The sequence below is a fragment of the Sturnus vulgaris genome, chromosome 5 (assembly GCF_052056855.1).
Source record: "Sturnus vulgaris isolate bStuVul1 chromosome 5, bStuVul1.hap1, whole genome shotgun sequence".
NCBI classification, from domain to species: domain Eukaryota; kingdom Metazoa; phylum Chordata; class Aves; order Passeriformes; family Sturnidae; genus Sturnus; species Sturnus vulgaris.
The window spans coordinates 3,104,870-3,126,621 of NC_142247.1; the positions used below are offsets into that span (position 1 = coordinate 3,104,870).

General features: G+C 43.9%; 1 protein-coding gene across 1 annotated transcript in view; it reads right to left on the reverse strand.

Moving 5' to 3' along the window:
- Positions 1 to 2: 2 nt before the first annotated feature.
- Positions 3 to 21,752, reverse strand: part of BCL2L13 (BCL2 like 13) — a 38,347-nt gene continuing 16,597 nt past the window's right edge. The window contains exons 6-7 of the mRNA XM_088164579.1: positions 17,185 to 17,328; positions 3 to 7,132 (exon numbers count right to left, since the gene is read on the reverse strand). Of these exons, the coding sequence (XP_088020705.1) occupies positions 6,323 to 7,132; positions 17,185 to 17,328 (954 nt within the window). The 3' untranslated portion in view covers positions 3 to 6,322. The remainder of the gene's footprint in view (positions 7,133 to 17,184; positions 17,329 to 21,752) is intronic.

Here is a 21,752-nt window from a genome sequence, read left to right on the forward strand (position 1 = left end):
GGTTTTTGGAAACTGTACCATTTATTAAAGTGCAACCTGGGGGCATGGTCTTACAGCAGTGTCCCATTAGCAGAGGGAAAAAATGTATATACCCCTTCACTTGAACTGAATATTGAACAATGAAGCTGGAAGGAACTTTCTTGTCAAGGTGGAAACACTTTTATTAACCAAATGGCACAAGAAGCTTTAGACAGTTTTCCCCAAGAGGGCTGCACTTGCATATTGGAAGGAACAGTGTGATGAGTTCCTGGGATGATGGATGACCTGAGGAGCAGTCAGGGTATCTTCCCCCAGGGAGGCCTCTTGAGAACAGAATCCAAAATCCCTGCAAGTCTGTCGCTACTTGCTTACACCCAGCAGAAGCCTAGCAAAAGAGATCCCCTAACCTGCAGCTTCAGAGTCAATCCCATTAGTCTTTGCTACTTAACAAATCAAGTGGCATTCTTTTGGTCTGAGTGGGTTTTTAGGTTTACACTTGAATAAAAGCTTTTCCTGCAAGTTAAAACTGAGGACAAAGCCCCTAAAGATATAGCAGTAAGATGCATCCTCTGCAGTTAGTTGTGTCCACATCAATAGTGTCTCTTGCTTGCCTGCCCTGCAGATACTGCAGGGAGATCAAAAGCAGCTTCCACTGGAAGCCAACAGGAGCTTCCCCACTTGTACAGCATGATCACAGACCCCTAGTTCGGAGGAAGCAAGTCAGCCTACCCAAGAGACTGAGAGAAGGTCAGCTCTAAGTAGAAAAAAAATTGATGAAGTTATTTAACCTAAGGAGGTGGAGCTGAATGATATGTTGTGGTTCCCCTGGACTTAACACTACTGCCTCATTCCCCAGCCAAGTCCTGGCCAGGTGCCTTCACTGTATCAGACACAAACTGAGTTCTGTTGCCTAGACCTGGTCCTGCAGTCCCTGCTCCCTCTGGGCCTGAGACCTTGCTCTACCTGAGTCAAGCACTGCTGGCTTAAATTTTATAAACACCTTCCCCTCCTTTATTTTTTGTTATGGCAATACAGAGCTTGCACTCTTAAGCATAGGTACATGCATGAAGTCAAAGTAATACTGTTCCTGCAACTTTCCTCATGCTGAAATGAAGCAATCCAAGCGAAACTGAAATCATGCACAGCTTCTTCCCTCACTAGGTAGAGCAGATATTGTGTCTCACCCCTCCCTGTTTCCTAAAAGCACCAGGTTTGGAAAAGACCAACCATCACCTTGCCAGCCAGAGCATGGCACTGAGTGTCACATCCAGCCTGTTCAATCAGCTCCAGGGATGGTGACTCCCAGCTCCCTGGGCAGCCCATTCCAATGTCCAGTCACCTTTCTGTGAAGAACTTCTTCCTAATGTCCAAACTCAGCCTCCCCTGGCACAGTTCAAGGCTGTGCCATCCTGTCCTGTTGCTGTTACCTGGGAGAAGAGCCTGACCCCACCTGGCTGCCCCTTCCTTTTCAGAGTGATGAGCTCTCCCCTGAGCCTCCTCCTCTCCAGGCTGAACACTCCCAGCTCCCTCAGCTGCTCCTTGTAGGATTTGTGCTCCAGACCCCTCACCAGCCTTGCTGCCCTTCTCTGGACTTGCTCCAGCATCTCAACATCTCTCCTGAACTGAGGGGCCCAGGACTGGACACAGGACTCGAGGTGCCAAGTACAGGGGGACAATCACTGCCCTGCTCTGCTGGTCACACCATTCCTGCTCCAGGCCAGGAGCCTTCTTGGCCACCTGGGCACACTGCTGGCTCATGTTCAGCTGCTGCCAGTCACAGCCCCAGGTCCCTTTCTGCCTTGCCACTGTCCAGCCACTCTGTCCCCAGCCTGCAGTAATGCTCCAGGGGGTTGTTGTGGCCTAAGTGTAGGACCAGGCACTTGGTCTTGTTGAACTGGACTCAGTTTCCAATCCTGCCTGTCCAGGTGCCTCCCAGAGCCCTCCTACCCTCCAGCAGACCAACACTTGCACCCAACTTGGTCTCATCTACAAATTTGCTAATGTTCAACTCGATCCCCTCATCCAGATCATCACTAAAGATACTAAACAGGAATTTTTCACTGGGAAACACTTTCTCCCATTGTGCTCCAACATGAACAGACACAAACAGAGCCCAGAGTATGACATTGTACTGAAGCCCTGGGCTTTCTGATGCCTGAAGACATGACACCCGGGACAGTCATGTGCACCTCTCCACCCCACTCCTCCATTTCACAGCAGAAGATTGTAGTAATTACACTCTGAAACTCTGTAACAGGAACTTGCTCTGGTTTAGTTGCTCGGAATAAGCAACTGTGGTGCCAGAAGCATTTCTAGTTTTTTGCCAGAACAGTAAGATCTACCTTACTAGGGCTTTGCCAGTAGTGGCATACCTCTTTAACTGACATTAAATATAGAGAAGGTCTATAGCCTCAGATTATTTTATTTACTACAATAATTATGATGAAAGAAGACCAAATTTCAGCAGCTTGCTTGTTTAGTACTAATTAAACTTTTCATTTGTGACCATTAGAAAGCATTGATTAGTTTCAAAATTCAGTCCAAAATTTTAGCCTAGCTGTGATCAACACTATGGGGGAAGGAAGGAAATGGGATTCTGGCAGCAAAACTTGTCCTGTGTAGGAGCACTCAGAACTGCAGCTTCCACCTGGCCCTTGAGCTGCAGCTGCCTGAGAGTGAAAAATGAAGCCCTCACAAACAGCAGGGATGAATTCCTGTAGTCCTGACCTGCCCCTCAGCCTGCATCTTCTGAAGAAGCTCAAGGGACTCAGGAGACAGGAGCCCACCAGGCTCCACCCAGGACACAAGAGCTGCACCACGGCTGGGACCTGGCTCTGCATCTGCACTTTGGGCTTTTGGGAAACACAGGAATTCTGTCTTTGCTCTCAGCCTCTTGTTCCTGTACTGCCAGCTGAACAAAGTCCTTGCTCAGCTCCCAGCCACAATGCCCAACTAAGCAGTGCTTAGAATTAAGCACAGCTGAATTTAAGTTGCACCTTATCCTGAAAGCCTTTCCCTAGACAGCTCCTTATTGAGCATGCTGCCCATAGCAGTTCCTTTAGTATTTCCCAATTATTTTTACAGATCCAGTCTTCTGCTGCTTTAGCATCTCAGCTTTAGGGTATGCTAAGGATAAAGTGAAGAATGGGTCTAAGGTAAATATTTTGTTAAAGTACAGGCCACTCGAGGACAGATATTGAGGCACTTCTGGGAAGGGGATGAGCAACACAAGTGAAAGTGATTCTATATATGCCCTTTTGCAAGTCTATAGCTCCTGCCTTCCCTCTGCCAGCTACGAGAGATCCATAAAGAGAGGTTGCATCACACCTTTCAGGGTGATTGGACCCTGCAGTTTAAGATTAATATACTTGAAGATAGGGGGGAAGAAAACTTCCATTTTCTAATTCATACCTCTTCACAGAGCAGCCTCTCACTCAGGTCTGTAGGAACATTCCCATCTGAGCTTATCCACCCTTTGGTGATCCCAGCTCTGACCACAGGACTCCAAACTCTGCAGAACTCAACCCCACAGCTGACCTTTTTAACTAGTGGAGTGTTCCCAGAGGAAAGAGAATCACACAGGAAATTTTCTGAACACATGGTCAGTTCAAATTCTCGCTGACTTGCCAAATCTAAAAGACCCCAGAAGGAGAAGAACATGATAAAGAAAGGATCAAGCAACCAAAACATCCAGTGCAACTGATGCTCCATGAGATGTAGCAAAACACACACCAGATACTCAAGGCTTCTGCCTGACCAGGAAAATGCCTAACAGTCATTTCTTTTCCTTACTACTGCTGCCACCTTCTCACTGCTGTGCATGGAAGCTTCCCTTGCCAGCCTGGATTTATTCCTGTCTCTACCCATCTCCACACTACTACTGAAACAACCCCATCCACAGAGAAGATGAAGTAACAGCAGCCCTGCCTCCACCCTCCTCCCATCAGTGTCCACAGAATCCATCTTTGCTTCAGAGTAACCTGGTGTGTGGCTAGAGGTGGGGCTGTACCAAAAGCAGGTTCATTGTCTTCAGTAAGGAGGGGATGCAGGTTAAGAACAGTTCTCTTCAACAGAGAATGTGCCCAGAGAAGAACCCAAAGCCATGAGCAAAGCAGCCCTGCCCTGACTGACCAAGCAATAAAGCTGCCCTGCCACCTCAGAGGCTGTACCACTCCCTGATAAACACATGTGAAACGAAGCAAAACTGTTCCTGCACGTCCGTGACAAATGGAGCATAAAGAGACCTCTCCACGTGGGGGAAGCTCCTGCAAGGGGCCAGGAGAGGGAACTGCTGTGGTGGGAAGGCAGACACCACAGAGTCCCTGGCATGAGGAGGTCCCAGCGACCCCTTCTGGGGACACAGCACAGCAACGAGTACCTGCAGAGCACCAGGAAATGGCAAAAAAAAAGTAAATTCCATTTTGCAATGTGATAAAAAGATTCGGGTTTTTTTTCTGGTAAGGCCAACCTGCTATGTTTTGTACATGGAAGAAGAGTAATCAATGATCAACAGTACAGTCCAGAGCTTCCAAGTTCAGTCCACAGCAACAGGATATACACAACCCTTCCTCTTAATATTCAACTTCACACACACAGTTCAAAATCCAGTAAGTTTTCTAGAAAACCCATTTCACAAAAGCTTACACAAAAATAATTCCTCAGAATCTGACACATTCTGACTAACTTTCCAGCATCCTGGGATAGGAAAATGCAGCAAGAATATCCTAAAATAGAGAATATGCTAAGATCTCTTCATTCTGAGATCCTTTAAGAAACAGGCTCATCAGGAGATGTACTCTTGATATGGTTTTTTAGAAATAAAAGTACCTTGTCTTTGTGCTTTGCGAAGAGTCCCACAAGCTCACATTTTAATTTTTACATTATCACGAGTTCCCTTTCACCTTCCTCCATCTGGTCTAAGCCACAGTGCCAGCACCAACCCTCAGAGATGCATCCACAGCTGTGCCTGGGAAGCCCAAGGTGCTGCCTACAGAGCTGCAGTACGGACAAGGACAGACACACAAACATGTGCTGAAAGAGGAACGCTTGCAGCTGGATCCCACTAAGGACAGAGCAATACTTGAAAGGCTTCTCTCCACACACACACACACATGAAGTGTTGTGACTGCAAGAAGGGGGATTTCCTTTTTTTGCCCAAGTAAATTGCTCATCATTTGTGAAGCTGTAAGTTTAGCTAATTACAGATTCACAGTTGCAGAAGGAATTGCACTGAACACCACTCTGGGCCAGGTCAGGAACAAGCAGATAGAGATGTTTAATGCTCTTTTGCTCAGTTACTAGAATCCATTGCTTTATATATCTGGGATTCTGTCACAGGCAAGACCAAGTTAGGACTAAATAACTCTGTGCTTAACTTGGGAAAGACAATGCAGACTGCAGCGTGACACAGGACAGCAGAGCGTTTAATGTCTCAATTGCACTTGAGGCACTGGCCTTGCTTCCACACGGTTTTGCTGTATTTTTGCTGTATTTTTGCTGAATACACCCCAGATATCAGAGTACTGACCCCAATGGCACCGTGTCCAGCATGAATTTCGTACCTCTGGTAACTGAAGGGTTTGCAGTAAAGTGGGCTGGGGCAGGAGCAGAGCAAATGGATTCTCAAACCAGCAAACAGCAGTGTCCCTCCCATCCTCCTGGGCAGCACCTCTGCCCCAGGAACACCAGGATGCTCAGAGATAATACAGCTATAGAGAGGCAGCATCTTCACAGGATGGGGCTCCAGTAAACGTTAGGGGCCAAAAGACTGTGAGCCAAGAGGTAAGAATAAGCACTGTCCCACTGGGGCTTAGGAGGAACCTGGAAGGTTATGAGGAGCAGTGCTGTACCTGAGAGGAAGCTGAGACAAAAGGGACACCAGCCTCTTGCTACAGGACTCAGGTTGGCTAATGTTTGTTAGGAGGGGCTCAGGGGTGCAACGGGAAGTGACAAGACAGCACAGCTGCAATAGCGGTCAATCTGAGAAGCCAAAATCTCCAGGGAGCAGCTGGCTCTCCCCTTCCCCTGGGGATTCTCTGTTCCAGTTCCTAGAGTATGAGCACCCCTTTCTTCAGCACCTGCACTTTAAGTTCTTAAATTTGCAGATTTTTTTTGTTTTTTTTTAAAAATACCCCCATACTTTAATCACGAAAAACCAATTCCCGCCCCGATTCTGCTAAAAACATGATTGTCCGTAGCTGGAGGCTTATTGAACAACCTCACCTCATCACCACTGAGTTACTCAAATGTCCAATTAAACAGCAGGCAGCTCAACCTTTAGGTAACACAACTAAAAAATTGGATGTGCTCTCTTCTCTCCCCCCTCCTCCTCAAGAGAGCTCTGTTACTTTTTCCTAAGCGCCAGCGCTACTCCGACTGCCACAGCCAATATAGCAACTGCAGCAGCCCCACCATACAGCAGTATAGATTTCCCTTCTGGCAATAGGATAGGCTTCTCCTCTGCAGCTGAGGGTTTCTCTTCTATTTCTTCCAAATGGCCCTCTTTCCCCACTTTTTTTTCCCCTGGAAGCAGTATTTTCTCAGGTTCTGGTGCAGCCTTTTCTTCCGATGGGGCTAACTTTGGGACAGGTTTACTTAACACGGGGATTGCAGGTTCAACAAGCTCTTCAGCTGCTTTTCCCTTTTCCTCCTGTTTTGTATGCAGAAGTGTGGAGGGATGTGCTTTTTCAGCAGCAGCAATTTCAGGAGGTTTTATTTCCTGTAAAGAAGCAGAGGTTTCTGGAAACGCTGCCTGCGTGGTCTCTGCAGCGCCGGCCGGCACCGCCGCTTCCTCAATCCCCTCTGGGATCTCTTCCTTCTCCACGTGAACAATGTCAGAGTTGGAAGAGTTGTTCTCACTCCTCTCTTCACCCCCTCCGTTGCTGTCCAGGCTTTTGACTTCTTCAGGATCCATAGCCACCTGCTGCCAGGACTCAGGTCCCAGGGAGACTGGCAGGCTCTCCGTGTGCCAGCTCTGGCTCGCTGACAGGGACACGGGCAGGCTCTCTGACTGCCACGACGTGGTCACGGTGGGGGACTCCGGGGGGCTCACCTGCCCTGAGTTGTCACTGGTCAGGATGTAGATGTCATTGCTGTCCTCTGCAATGAGCCCAGGATACTCTTCCTCCTCGGATTCCAAAGTGAAAACTGTTCCCTACGGACAAAAAAGAGGATACAACATGTGAGTGATGCCTTCAGCGGTGCCTCCCCTGCACGGGACAGAGCAGAACAGCACACTGGAAATTTGGTGAGCTGGAAGAAATATGAGAGGGCCTCTACAGGAACAGTAGCTGCCTGACCTACATTTCAGTAGAGATTATAGAACCCAGCTGGTTCAGCTGCCATGTCCAGAGAATGGGACCCCTTACATGAGCTTTGCTAGCAGCTCCCCCTTTCCCTGACATTAGTTTATCACCATGATATCACCAAAACACGTGATAAAAAAACCTACTAAAAAACCACTTTAGTATCTTGTCAGATTAATAATGACCATGTGGTCATTATTAACCTGACAAGATATTAAAGTCTGAAAACAAACTGCAACGGAACAAAGAAAAAGAAAGCAAACACAAGTACACGATCCCAGCTGAACACCACTCCCCACTCCTTTCTGTGCAAGTGCTCTCTGTGGCTTGTCCATTTCCATCTAAGAGTGTTCCTCTTACATTAATTTGATCCCATTTCCAGTGCTATGTGAAGCCTGTATGTCTACTTTGTACCAACAAGCTGGAATCTACAGCAATTCTAGTATTCTACTACAATTTTAGCTATTCTTAAACAAGCTCACTTATGAAGACTGCCATCATAACTTTGGCTACACAACTGAAGTTGAAACAAACAACCAAGCACAGACACCCAGAGATAGTTGAGAAGATTTGCTTGCTTTTATTTAGCTAGGAAAAATCTGTAGGCTTCCTAAAAATTTGACAATGGGTTTCAGCTGGAGAAACTGCAAGTGTACAATACTGATTCCCTTTGATCAGCCCCAGTTCATGGACAGGGCTTGATGTTCCATGGTCTAGAATATTCCTTTGGATATCTGGAATATCCTATCTGGGGTCAGCTGCCCTGGCCATGCTCCCTCCCAGCCTCTCCTCACTGGCAGAGCATGAGACACTGAAAAGTCCCTGATTCAGGGGTAGCACTGCTTAGCAGCAACTAAAACATCAGTGTGTTATCAACGTCACTCTCATTCTAAATCCAAACCACAGCTCTGTACCAGCTAGGAAGAAAATTAACTCCATTCCAGCTGTGCAAAGAGGACAAAGAGATGGGGACAGAGTGGAACTCCAAAGTTTTCTATGCCATATAATAGAAGCCTGTGAAATAATTAACAAAGCTTCAGTAACTTTCTTGTTTGTAACAAGAATGATTTGAACATTCTATCAAGTACTGTAGTGCTGGGAGCCCCTTCTGTGCAAATTCCAAACTTTCCTCTATAGTCCATCATAACAAAAAAATTCCATTCATTCTCTTTCTCCCTGCTCCCTTCCACCCACAATAGCTCTCCCAAAGCACTCTGGGCACTTGTCCCTTTTTTAAACCCTTCCCAACAGCTGTGAATTTGGGGTTTAATTCCCACCTAGTTTCCCATTCCAAGATACCTCCTTGGCTGTTTCACAACTTCTTATGGATCCACACAGTGCCCTGTGTCAGGAACTCATCCCAGCTAAAAAACTCCACACTTTTTATTTTGCAGAGATGCTTTTAACCCTCGGCCCATGGAATTTTGGAAGATATTTGGACATGGGCAAAGGAACATTACAGATCACTTAGAAAGGAACTTCTCTTCATAAATGCCTTTAATTTGCTCAGATGTGGGAAACATCATCCAGCTTGGTAAGATGTTCAGGAACTAAAGTGAAACAATGCAAAGAGTTCCTCAGGGAAAGGGTTAAAAGCAATTAAGCTCTTCACTAACCATTTGAGGATCACCACAACATCTTAATTCAGAATGTAATAAAAATGAGTAATACTATCACTGGAATATCAGCCACTAACAGACACCTATGATCAAAGTCAATTTTTTATTTCCACAGCTGACACAGACTCAAAAAAACAGCAATTAAACAACAAAATAATTAGGGGTAAAACCTGCAGTCTCACAAACCTCTGTACTATTCAGCTCTCCACTTCCACAGATCAGGGTGAATTTATTTCCTGTCCACACCACATCACAATACACTAGACCTGTGGTGTGACATTAGAAGAAAGGACAGGGACACACACCACTGATAACAGCTCTGCTCTTAACATTCCAATGGAAGTGCACACATGCTGCTGTGACTCACTTAAAAAAATATTCCAAAAACACACTATGCTGCTGAGGATTTGTGAGCTCTGGTGACTGTAGCAAAAAAAATCACCAACAAGGGCTACACTGAGATGGCCTGAATTCCCCTGAAGTCACAAACCGTGCACTGGTGAAAGCCAAGGGGCTTTGAGCCATGACTCAGCAACCCACAGAGAGGAGGATGGAGCCACCTGTAGTCAGTCAGGGTACACAGACTGCCCTGAAATTAAAACCATCCTGATAATTCTAAATATGTACTTTCATTGGAGATTTGCTTCTCACAAAATATAGGCGAGGTATGGGCACACCCAGAGGGTAACATGCAGGACAAAGTGCTCTGGAGAGGGGAAGGAAATGAAGGGGTGGCTGTACAAGGAACATGGGCCATCCTCCTCATTTCAAATACCTCATTAATACGTGTGCCAACACTGCACACGCAGCCTGCCCTCAGCAGGAGGGAGGAGGGCCAGAGGGGCTCAAGAGTTTTATTGTTCCTTTTCTCACACCAACTGTGCTGACCTCAAAAGAGCTATCAGCTGCTGGCTCCCATAAATCACAGCCTTGTGCAGCCTGGCTGATTCCTTTCTGTCCTCACAGACAGTTTCCCTTCCGTGTCACTTCTCAGGGACACAAGTCCCCAGGCTTGCAGAGACAGATTGCCCAGGCTGGGGAGGTGGGGCAGAGCTGACACACTGGCACTGGGTAATTCCAGCACTTTTTCGTTAAAAGCTTATGAAGCTTTAATTGAAAATCCAGACAGTAATGGGCATTATTTAGGATACGTGATTAATATTTCTTGAGCTGAATTAAGATTTAATACATAAAGTCAAGCGGATAAAGCTGGGATTTTGTGCCGGTTCAGTTGAGGTTTGCACTTCGGTGGTTTTTTGGTTTTTTTTTCATTTTAAAGCAGATGCAATAAAAACTAAATGACATTTAGGACAATTCTCTTGATTCATCTACAGATGTGACCCAGAAGCAAAGCTCCAGCAGGCAGATTATTTCAGGACAGGATGGGACATGTGGAAGGATTTTTAATAACCTGAGGAGGCCTTATATAAGCCCTACACTTTAGATTTAACAGTAAGTAAGGAATGTATGTAAGCATTTCTTTATCTGTTTTGTTTATTGTAAATAGACAGTATACTGCTTCAAACCAGAAACATCAGAATTGCTCTTTTTCATATTTGCAGTTGGAAACTTGCAAACTTGGGAGTGCTTTTCCTCACCCAGCATACTTAAGAGAAGTTCCTTCCTCACTGCAGCTTCCTGCCACTCCTGATCCCAACCACTGCCACCCGAGGGAAGAGCTGGCACAACTTATGAGGAGACAGGGAACTGCACATTTCCCTGCTGGGCTAGAACACAGCAAGAACGGCCACATGCCATGAGGCAGTCTTGGGGAAAAGATCAGCTACTGAAATCTGAAATCAATCACTGTCCTCAGCCTATGGGGTTTGACCCAGGAATGTCCCACGATGCTTCTGCAAGTGACAGGAAGCACCTTAACAAATGTGGCATCGGGAGAGGCTACAGCCAGTATGCTACAGGGTGAGCTACACTGGACAACAGCAAGATGGCAACAAAATGTAAAAAAAGTCTGAAAGCTCCCACAATAATATAGTGCAGAACTGTTATTTAGAAACACCTGTTAACTTTCAATTAGGATTTAAAGACAGCAAACATAACAAAGCCTCCCCCAAAACATAGAAACTGACTCTTAAGTTGTCTATATTATGTTTATTATGTTTTCTGTATCTTTCATAGTTTTCCAATATATATATTATTAAGTGTATAGAAACAAACAGAATAATTACCTATAGTATATATTTGCTAAACTTTTAACTACACATAAAGAAAAAAAAATTCTTATTTAACAAAATAGTATGTAACAAATAGTAACAAAATTTCAGCATGATTTATGCAAAGCTGCTTCTGGTGCCAAGAGATAGTCAAATCAAAATTCTGAATGTCTCAGATAAAAGTGACTCTTTTCTCTACAAAAAACAGTAGGAGTAGTAGCACACATTGCATCTGTAATGGAGATGAGATTAGAACAGAAGAGATCCCCATTAAGGTGTCCAATAGAGAGTTTGCTGCATCTTAGAGCAGACTTTGAATGTCCTGCCTTGTAAACTCCAAAGCCCAGGAAAATGCAAAACAGCTGTGTCTAACTGCTGTTGAAGCTTCTCCCAGGGTTTGGTTTGAAGTGTTCTTAAAACCTCAACTGGTCTCTCTGCTTCAGTTCTTAAAGTAGAAACAAGGACTGATGTGGATAGGCAACTCACACAAAACTCATTCCTGAAGGTATAAAAAAGCCCACCTGAAAAATATACAGCCACCTGTATACCCCAGATCCTGATTTTGTCAAACACAGGAAAAAATCCTGTACAGGTCAGAGAGTGCCACCAGGGGAAAAAAAATCTCCATGTTCCCTGAGCTTCAACTCCTCAACATGAAACTAAACAGAGCCCTATAAAATCCCTGAGAAAAAGAGTATCCTGAGGTTCAAGAGGAAATGCTGGAAGAACACAGTGTCCCAGGAGAGCAATCTTGGCTATAATAAAATTTTCCAACACTCAACTCAGCAAGAAAGTTTCTTAGGTAAGGGCACTGAGACTACCTTGTAACAGAACCTATCCCAGAGAGAAATGAAGTTCAAGAAGTGTTTGGACAATGCTCTCAGGCACATGGTGTGGCTCAGGGCTTGGACCCAGGGATGATTGCTCCCTTCCAACTGGGATATTCTGTGCTTCTATGGCCACCTTCCCCACACCAACAGTGTCACAGCAATGAGCACCAGGAACCCATCAAATGCATTTGTGCTTAAAATCTGTTGTCTGAAAAACAAGAGGCAAGGAGTGACGAACTGCCAGGGATCCTAAGACATCTCCCACAGGGAAATAAGCTAACTTCCCACAACAACAAACCTCCCTGGAGCTGGGAATGTGCTCATTGCATGACCTGTAGCTGTGGCAGAGGAGCAGCTGTGTCTGGAGCAGGGGTGCCTGTGCCCAGGAATGGCTTCACTCCCAGCTGGGTGTGCCCAGGCTGCAGCTCCATCTGCTCCCTGTCTCTGTGCCCAGCCCTTTATACCAAACCTTTACAGACCCTCGTGAAGTCAGACCACACAGCATCACCTGGCTGATCCTTCAGAGAAACAGATTACAAAGGAGCTGCTGACAACGCTCAGATCCAGAACAAAACATTCTAAAATATAAAGAATTCCCAAAGAGCCCCCAGGCACTTACTGTACCTCTCTGTTCATCCCTTTAAAACTGTCAAGATAGGTGGAGCCAAAGAAAAGAGAGCAGAGTTCTTACAAATAGGACTGTACTTTTTATTAAGAAAAAAAAGAAAAAAAGGTCGAGTGAACCACATCAAAGCACTCTGATATTGCAGCCACTGCTCTCATTCCCTTCAAGGAATATTTTGGCTACAACAGCCTGCAGAAATCATCCTCTACCACCCCTGCCTTCCAACATGACCTCTACAACCTGCAGAAAGTCAGCACCAAAGCAACACCCTTTAGGTTTCAGTCTTATGGGTTTAAAATGAGGTAAATTCAGTTATTTCTAGACCACTTCTTTAGATCTGAAGTTGTTGGAAGGGAAAAGAGAAAGGAGATCTAGTTGCTCCTTCCCTATTTAATGCCCTTCTTCAGCCACAGTGCCTAAAAATGAAAAGAATCTATTACTGTACCAAAGAAGTTACATATAAATAAAGGTGGACACTTTGCTGCAGTATTCCATGATATAAGCATAAAGCATAATTATTTTGAAAGGAAAACTCCTTTCTAGGACTCCTCTAATTAGGCTGCCCTTTCTTGCATCTCTGCCACATTAAATTTACTTCTGTCTCCCATCCAGCAGAGCACGTCTCTATTTCTGCATTGTCATTCCCAGGGCAGACACCTGGACTGCTGCAGGAGGAGATTTTCATCTCTGGAAGCACAAACTGACTAACTCACCTCCCTAGGATAACAACTGGCTCTTTACTCTCTTTCTCCTCCAGGTTGTTAACACTCTCTAATATGTGTATTATTCAATCACCAGCAGCAAAGAAAACAACTAAAGCAGCTGCAAAGCCCACGACAAAACACTGGAGACACAGAGAAAACAGCTCCTCTAAGGCTGAGATAGGAAACTGTAAACACTATGTAGATTTCAAGCAAATTTACTTTTATTCCCTTCCAAATGGGCAGTTAACTAGTTAAATGCAAATCCAGGTCTGAACTCAATGAGACAAGACCCCTGGGAAGGCAGAGATATTTCTGCCACGGGTCAAAATACAATTCCCAGGCTTGTGCTGAGAAGAAAGGTTATTAACTGCACTCTGATAAACAGGTTCAAACAAGGGGAAAGCAGAGTGGGTAACAGGAATGGGAACCTGAGAGAAAAAAAAGGCAGCTAGCTTCCAAGAAAACTTACACTCTTTTCTCCTAATAGATATTCTGAGATATTTCTACGAAGATGAAATCTAACCATAGAAAACAGGACCTGCAGAGCTTGAGAAGAAATAAATATTTGGGAAGGGGTGGGAAAGGAAGACGGAAAAAAATCCTTACCAACTGACTGGCCTTACTGTGCACTTTTCCAGGAGACCAAGAATTGCTTCTGATGCAGCAGCATCCAGCCCTGGAGAAGTCAGAGGGAGCAAAAAGGCAGGGGAGGTAGGAGGAGAGAAGGGAGGGGAGAGGAGGAAAGGGGTGGAGAGAAGAGGAAAGGGGTGGGGAGAGCCTGTACACACTGCGTGCATGTTTTCCGAGCCCCTAACACTGTTACTGGGAAAGAAAAGAACAAAGCTGCTTGTAAATCCAGCTGGGTATTGATTTGCAATGGCTCAAGAAGATAAATGAAAAAGGTCTTAGTAGGATCAGCAGACCCACTAGTCAGGAGGAAGAAATGTGTGTCCTCACATGTCTGTTTAAGACAACCTGGAATGCCCAGCACGCCTTTTCCTCCAAAAGAGAGGTCATACTAAAACTTAAACAGGAAAACAGGTAAATTTTGTTTAGAGCTGCAGCCAAACCTATCAGAGCAATTAGTGAAAGAGGAAACGTACAAATGTGCCAGCCATTCCCTCTCCAACCACCAGTACTTCTCAGTCCCATGCTGCGATCAAAAGTTAGCTGAATTACAATTTTAGTGCCTGAAAGGAGTATGGGGGGGAACACTCATTGTTTCAACACATCATCTCACACCATATCTCTGTGGGACCGGCATGGAAAAATCAAAAGGCAACTTCTCATCCTCCAGTATATCAAATTTCTCATTTTCCACAAGCCATGCCAATTTCTTGTAATCTGCTGCACAGCTACCCAATCTGTAAACCTTTATTCCCTTGAGCTGGAAATTTTGCTTCTAGTTAGCTGTGTACCATCCTCAGTCAGATGCTTTCCTGGACTCACAAGCCTCCTGAGCTCCCAAGAGAACCTCAAGTGTTGCACACATGCAGAACCCTGGCAGCTTTTCCAGCCACATCATGGCTGCACAGGATGATGCAGCAAATGGATGACACAGCTCTGTGCAATTCTGACTCCACAGATCTGCAGTGAAGCACAGGAAGGGCTCAGCTGACCCCTTACCTTTGACTGGCTACTCCCCTCCTGGCAAAGGTTGACTTCAATCCAAAAATTGAGGAAGATCCCAAATTACATGGTGCCAAGGGATGAGACAGCACCAGAGACACCACAGAGTTTTTCAGGTCTGCCCCTGAAAGGCTGACTCCTGTGAAGCTCTCCTCTGCTCCAGGTCCACAGAAAACCAGACAGGCTATTCTTGCATCTCACTTTTAAGGAAGCTCTTAGCAGCTGCAGGAAAGACCTAACTTCATACAGCTCCAAAATAACACAAAAATTGAAGCTCTTACAGTCACAGCAACATGAGTCACTGGAGACTCCCAGGTTTACACACTGCCCTTATGGCTCCAGCAAATTATTACTGACAACTTGATCCGGCACACAGAGCCCCTGTAGCAGATGCTTATCTTAAAAAATGCAAACACTCCAACACTTCCCTGTGGCTACCAGCCTGAAACGCTCTTCCTGGCCCTTCTCAGAGCACAACCTCTCCCATCCTGGCCCCATGCCCTGCTCCCAGCACTGCCATCCCATACACTCAGAACAAACTCAGGAACAATCCACGGGGTGAAAATGAACCTATTCCTTTTCCTTACAGGGAGGGGAAAATGCAATATAACCATATATTCTCCTTCCTCTACAAAAAGCCAAAGGCCCAGTGGGTCCCCAAGCCCATCCCCAGAGCAACTCACAAAGGTTAGTGCAGCTACATTAATTCATCTGGAAAGGATTTTCATCACCTTGTCTCTTTCCTCGCCTCTTGTGCTGTTTCAAAAATAGCTCTGGCTTGTTTGCTGCACTGCCTGTGTCAGTCTGATTTTCTGCCTGGCTGGATGAGCACAGACACACTGGGAGCCTGCAGGACACCAGCACCCAGATCTGTACATCCATGCACAGCCACCCAAGCACAAAGCTCAGCCCCCTCCCTCCCAGGTCGTGCTTGTTTTCAGAAGCTCTGTGCTCTATGAAGTGCCTCAAAAAGGGACTGAAGAACACAGCACAGCCCTTTTAGAGGTCAAAAAACAAGGCAAAAAAGCAAAAAAAGTACTAACATCGATCTGTCTAAAAGCTGCAAGTAAGGGCCTGCCCTGCGATGAAAATACTTTGAGATATGAGTGCATTTATCAAACGACCTAAGGTCATTTGGCTGCATACTGTGAGTGCTTCTGTCCATTAAAGACAAACAACCCCTCCCAAAGGCCTTGAGAACTGCTCTCCACAACTGCTGGGAAGTGAATAAGTAAAGAAGGTGCAAATGTGCAGAAATTCTGGAACAAGCTATTCTTCAAAAATAACCCTCAGGTAAACTCTTGAAATGCAAGAAGCTTCTGAATGAGGATTTTTTTCTACAAGTACTTTTTTTATCACTGGGTTTTCCTGAACAGCTTTTCTTTGTAGAATAAATCAGTTTGCTGGAGCCATTTCACAAATCCCAGATTAATTCCACTCAAATCTGGCACTCTTCCCAAACCCAGTAATCTTAGGCCCTGCCTTCAAGACCCAGCTCATCAGCTGTGAGCTGCCTTTCTGAAGTATTTCTAAATGAAACTTTCTCAGCATGCCATGACTCAGGAACACTGGTTACCATGAATTAAAGATTTCTACAAGGAAAAATGCAGCACAAAGAAATCCTGATTGCTTATTCTGTGCATGTTCCTATACAGCTATAAACTCTAATATGCATTAGCTATCTTATCACTTATTATAAAAATAAATTAGTACCTATTGACATTTCTGTATGAAGTGCTCCCTAATTATCTTCTCTTACCTGATAAGAAACTCTCTGAAATTTAAGAGGAGGAAAAAACCCAAATACCTTTCCCTACAGTCACCAGAGGATGAAGACACCATTAAAAAGAGGAGCCAAAAAGGTATCACCTCTTGTTATGGGTGTCTGCTTCCAAATGCAGTGCTCCATATATATTAACAGGGAAGCACAAAGCTCACCATACTGCAATAAATTACCACCTTAACACACACTATATGAAAATTAATTGTTATCTGACACCTAAGGACCTCTTCAATTTCAACAGCAATCCAACAAACCAGACGTGCAAAGAACCAGAACAGACTGCCTGGGGAAATGGTGGAGTCCAATCACACAGGTCTTTAATATCAACATCAGAAATGAATGGCTGAAAGTCAGTTCTGCCTTGGGGCACAGAAGAGAAACAGATGACTGCCCAAGATCCCTTTCTGGTCCTGAACTCCTGATTTTTTTATTTTTTTATTTCTTTATCCGAGTCATTCCTTCTTGCATCTGCTTACTTCTAACAACCCCTCTTAGCTTTCACTCCTACTAGGATCACACTTAGAAATGAGGTCTTCTTACCCATCCTCCTTGTTGAATGATAAAATCTGCAGAATAATCTTCTAGATATGTCACCCCGAAGTTCACAAGGGCACTCAGTGGCTCCTGGCCCCGTCTGGTCAGCTCCATCAGAAATTGTTGTAACAGAACCAGGGGCACCAAGACCTTCAAAAAACAAAAGTTGAGAATAAATACAGAAAGCATTATTAATACTACTGTGCAGTTAGAAGAGAATTCATGTGTCCACAGAAAAGGTCTGAATCTTCAAGTCCAAACACACCGGGGACTGTACACTTCATTTCTGAGAATACACAACGCAAACACAATAAAATGCACTAAAAAAGAAGCACTTCATCTGCTGAGCAAAAACCCACAGTCTAACTTGAGAATTTCACAGAATACCACTGCAGTGTTTTCTTAAGCCCCACTTTTTTTTCCAACACAGGGTTCAGGTAGAGAAGCAGAACAGGTCCAGAACTTGCTACCTCAGAACTGGAAAGATGCAACATCATAAACAGCTTGAAGGGATGTACATCCAAATGCAAACAGCAAACTCATACACATTCTTGAATAGGAATTCTGCACTAGACAGTCTCTTTAGAAGTTCACACTTGGCTTTGAGGCAGGACAGAAACAAACACCTCCACCCAGCAGCATAACATTACAAATATGTTTAAAATGACAAGCAAAGCCCTTTCCATATCAAACACTCCCTCTGATGCCAAATTTAACAGAGAGATCTTCCTCCCTTATTTCCTACTCCCTTTCCTCTTTAGAAACCTTTTAAGTGAATGCTCAGCCTCAACCTAAATTGCTCTGGAAGATGCAAGACTCCGTGAAACCACCTCCTTCACATTATATGGTTCTAGAAACTTGCTTCTGAAATTTTGTTTTTGTTTACCTAAGCAACATGCAGTCGAACTTTTAAACTCTAAATTTATTCTCCTCGAGCATGCAAGTGGCCCTCTGGGCAATGTTTATGTGCAGCAGCTCGCCAAGGTCGGGAAACTGGTATGGAATGAAGTCATTAGCATCTGAAAAAGCATTATGACACAAGAGAAAAATATTTGTTTTACTGCATTTTAACTGAGGCAACTGCAAGGCACATCTATTCACTGTGCAGACTGGAATGCTGTTTCCCAGCTGCACAAGGGAGATGAAAGCTCTACTACTGCTCATACTCAACTCTTAATGCCTCCTTCCTTTTCCAGTCTCTTCCCCATCAGCCTGGTTTTCTTTTCTGTAAACATCTGCATTACTATTACTAGAAATCACACCTTAGGGTGCAAAGCTAGAGGAGGATGAATAGGCAAAGTAAGCTGAAATTGAGATTTGTACTAAATTCATGGTGGCATCACACTGAGATTGACTACTTAAAACTAGACAGGGCCTAAAAAATGTCCATAATCTGGTAAATTTAAGATGCCCCAGCTGATTCACAAAGGAGCCCAAGACAGTGGCAGACAGGTTATAGTACTGTCGTTCTGTGATGAACAGTTAACAGTGGGAACTGTTAGCACTTCACTAGGGATGTCACTGTGACACAAGTTTGAATGTGTTTCTTGCCATTAATCTCAACTCAGAGGCAGAAGAGATGCAAGATCACAGTGCACAGCTATAAGGAGCAGGTCAAGATGAGGTGTCAAAAAGAATCTTCAATCTTTTTGGATCAAAAAAACCCCCAGGCTGTCAAGGCTAGGCATCTCTCAGAGGCGTTGGGCACACCCACATAACTCTACAGCAGCATGAGCACTGAGATCTCAGAATATTTGACATTTACTGGAAGCGGAAGGCAAGAGAAACAAAGGCAAGGAAAAGCTGTTTGGGACATGAAGGGAGCTCAAATTGGCATAGAGAACATTATTGTTGTCTTCTTCCTTTGCCAACTCGCTGTCTAATCCACCCATTCCCCCCAAATTCAGCAAGACTCAGGCCTCAGAGTGAGGGACCAAACTCAAACTCACACAGACCAACAAACACCACCCAGCTTCCCCTTCCTGCTGAAATTACTGACACCCCTGCCTCTGAGACCAGCAGGAACAGGAGAAGGTTTGCACAAGACTGTCCCTAAATTTTTGAAAGAAATTACCTCACAGTACTTCCATCAAAGTCAACAACACCATTCTGTACAGTGAAGCAGCTGTGTGAATGGTGGTGAGATTTAACTAGAACAAAGTAAAAATACAGCCTTTGCAATTCAAAGCAACTGCAACTCCCTCCACCAGAATGCCTGGGAAGGAATGCTACAGGCTATTTATATTTTGACTGAAGAAAAACACACACAGAAAATAGTTGGCAGGAGAAAACTTCTAGGGAATCATTACAAAACCCACTTTACTATCAGAATTCAGCTGATTGTGTAAATGAAACACTTGTGTCCACTGCACTATTGCAATCCCATGTACAATATTACAAATTTAAATGCACACCAAAAAAAACCCAAATAAAGTTCAGTGGCTTCGAGGAAGCTCTATTTTTTTGAGGAAGGTATATCCAAAATTACTGCTGTTCTGTGTGCCTTTTGACTACTCCAACCTAAAATTAATCTAATTCTTTGCATGACTATTTCTTCTATTTTTGCTGTACTACTCTTTGCCCCCATTAATCAGTAAGAATGGGACACTAAGATGACTGCTACCCTACTCACCAGTTCAACTGGCTCCCAATAACAGTATCTGTTATCCTGTCAGATGATGCACAACAGAGGGATTATGCATTTTGGATATATGTGCATAATATTTCGTTTTAAGCAAAAAGCATAAAAACTCAGCAGTGCAGTATTTCAAAGTTTTTTATTATGTTCATTTTACTATAGAAATTTAGTTTGCTCTGTCTGAGGTGGTTTGGAATTTGTTTTTTTTTAAATGAGAGCCTTATTTCAAATAAAAGATGATGATCCTTTTCCTTTATAGAATTCAACATCAACATGTTTTTCTAACAGCTTCTTAGAGCAAAAATTAAGCTGAGCTGAGATGGCAGGAAAGGTATCTAGATTTCTTCTAAAACACAATTCTGATTAAGATGATAAAGGAAATTAAAAGGAAATGAAACCACCACAAATGCATTCCACCTTCTGAAAACAAGGATTATTGAAGGAACTGCTGGGCATTCCTGGAGCTCCAAACAACCAGAAAAACAATACAAACAGATGCTGTGCTGGGGTACAAAATTTCCACTCTGGTTTGCTCTTGGATTATATGTTTTATAGCAACAAATGCTACGAGCAAGCAGAGCTGATGACAAAAATGTTCTGGATGATGCTGTCCACCACAAGCTGATGGGAACTGAAACCCACAAGCCCCAGGGGCAGCAGGAATGCAGCAGCAATGATCCTAAACCCCCAAATGCAGCCCATTCATCCACCCAGGGCTGCATCTTCAGGAGCTGGGGACCCAAAGCACGCTGACCTGAGAAGCCCCACGCAGCTCCTCCCTTGCCAGCTGAGCCACAGTGACTGCTTTTATGTTTGGTTTTAGCTTTCAGCAGCTGAAAAGTGCAATGTGCTAGCTTAAGCCACCTTCTTGATAATCAGATTTCATGGTTGTTTAAACCAAAATGCTGTGAATCACAGGATGACAAATTGAAAGAGCACACACATAAAGCAATGATAATTGCTGGAGCCACGGGCAGTAACTTGTCATGCAATGTCTATTAAACTGCTTTACAAGTGTCCACACCCTTGGTTAGATGAACAGTTTCTGAAGTAAGCAGGGAAATCTAGTCAGGGAAAAGTCTTCCAGAAAAAAAAATGTAAAGGGGAAAAAGATTTCTTGTGCTATTTTAAGTCTACATTTTAAGACTCAAATTCATATTAAATCTGCAAGTAGTTATTTCATTCTTTTATTCTTCTTCTGATGCCCACTGAAACCATCAGAGAATGATCAAAGTGATGAATTTGAATGATTAATGAAAGACGAATTTGGGAAGAGTAATCTACTCATTCTACATTAAAAGTATTTGAAGATAATTCATTTACAGATTAGCATTTTGTTTAAAAAAGAAGATTCCTATCATTTGAGATAACTACTCTTGAAACCAGGTAGGAACACCATCCCTACGTTTTCTGAACAATTTAAATATCGTGAAGATACTGTCAATTTGTATTTTCACCCTGTTCTCTTTTCTACATATATTTTAAACCTGACATTGGAGCAGGGAAAGAACAGAGAAGTACTATGAAAAAACTATCTCAGATTTCATTCCAAAACTGCTGTAGGAATTAACCTCTCTTAGGAATTTAAAAAATAAGTCAAGCAACATGTGTAACTTTTCATTTTACCAAACTAAAGGAAGGCTGACTGAACACTTCCATTCAGTAACTTCTAGCTAAATTAAAATATAAATTAAAATTAATAAAACTGTGTGACGCTGTGCTGCTACCACACAGAGAGAGAGAGAAAGACTCACACCTGACTCCAAGGAAGTTGAGCAGGAAAAGAGACTTTATTTTCATTACATGACTATTTATGGCAATCTAACAATGAGCATGGATTGGACAGTGATGATGAGATCTCTTGACTCCACTGGTTCATCACAATGTCAATCAATGCTCTCTTCCTCCAAAGAGGAAAGCAAAGCAATTGTTTACC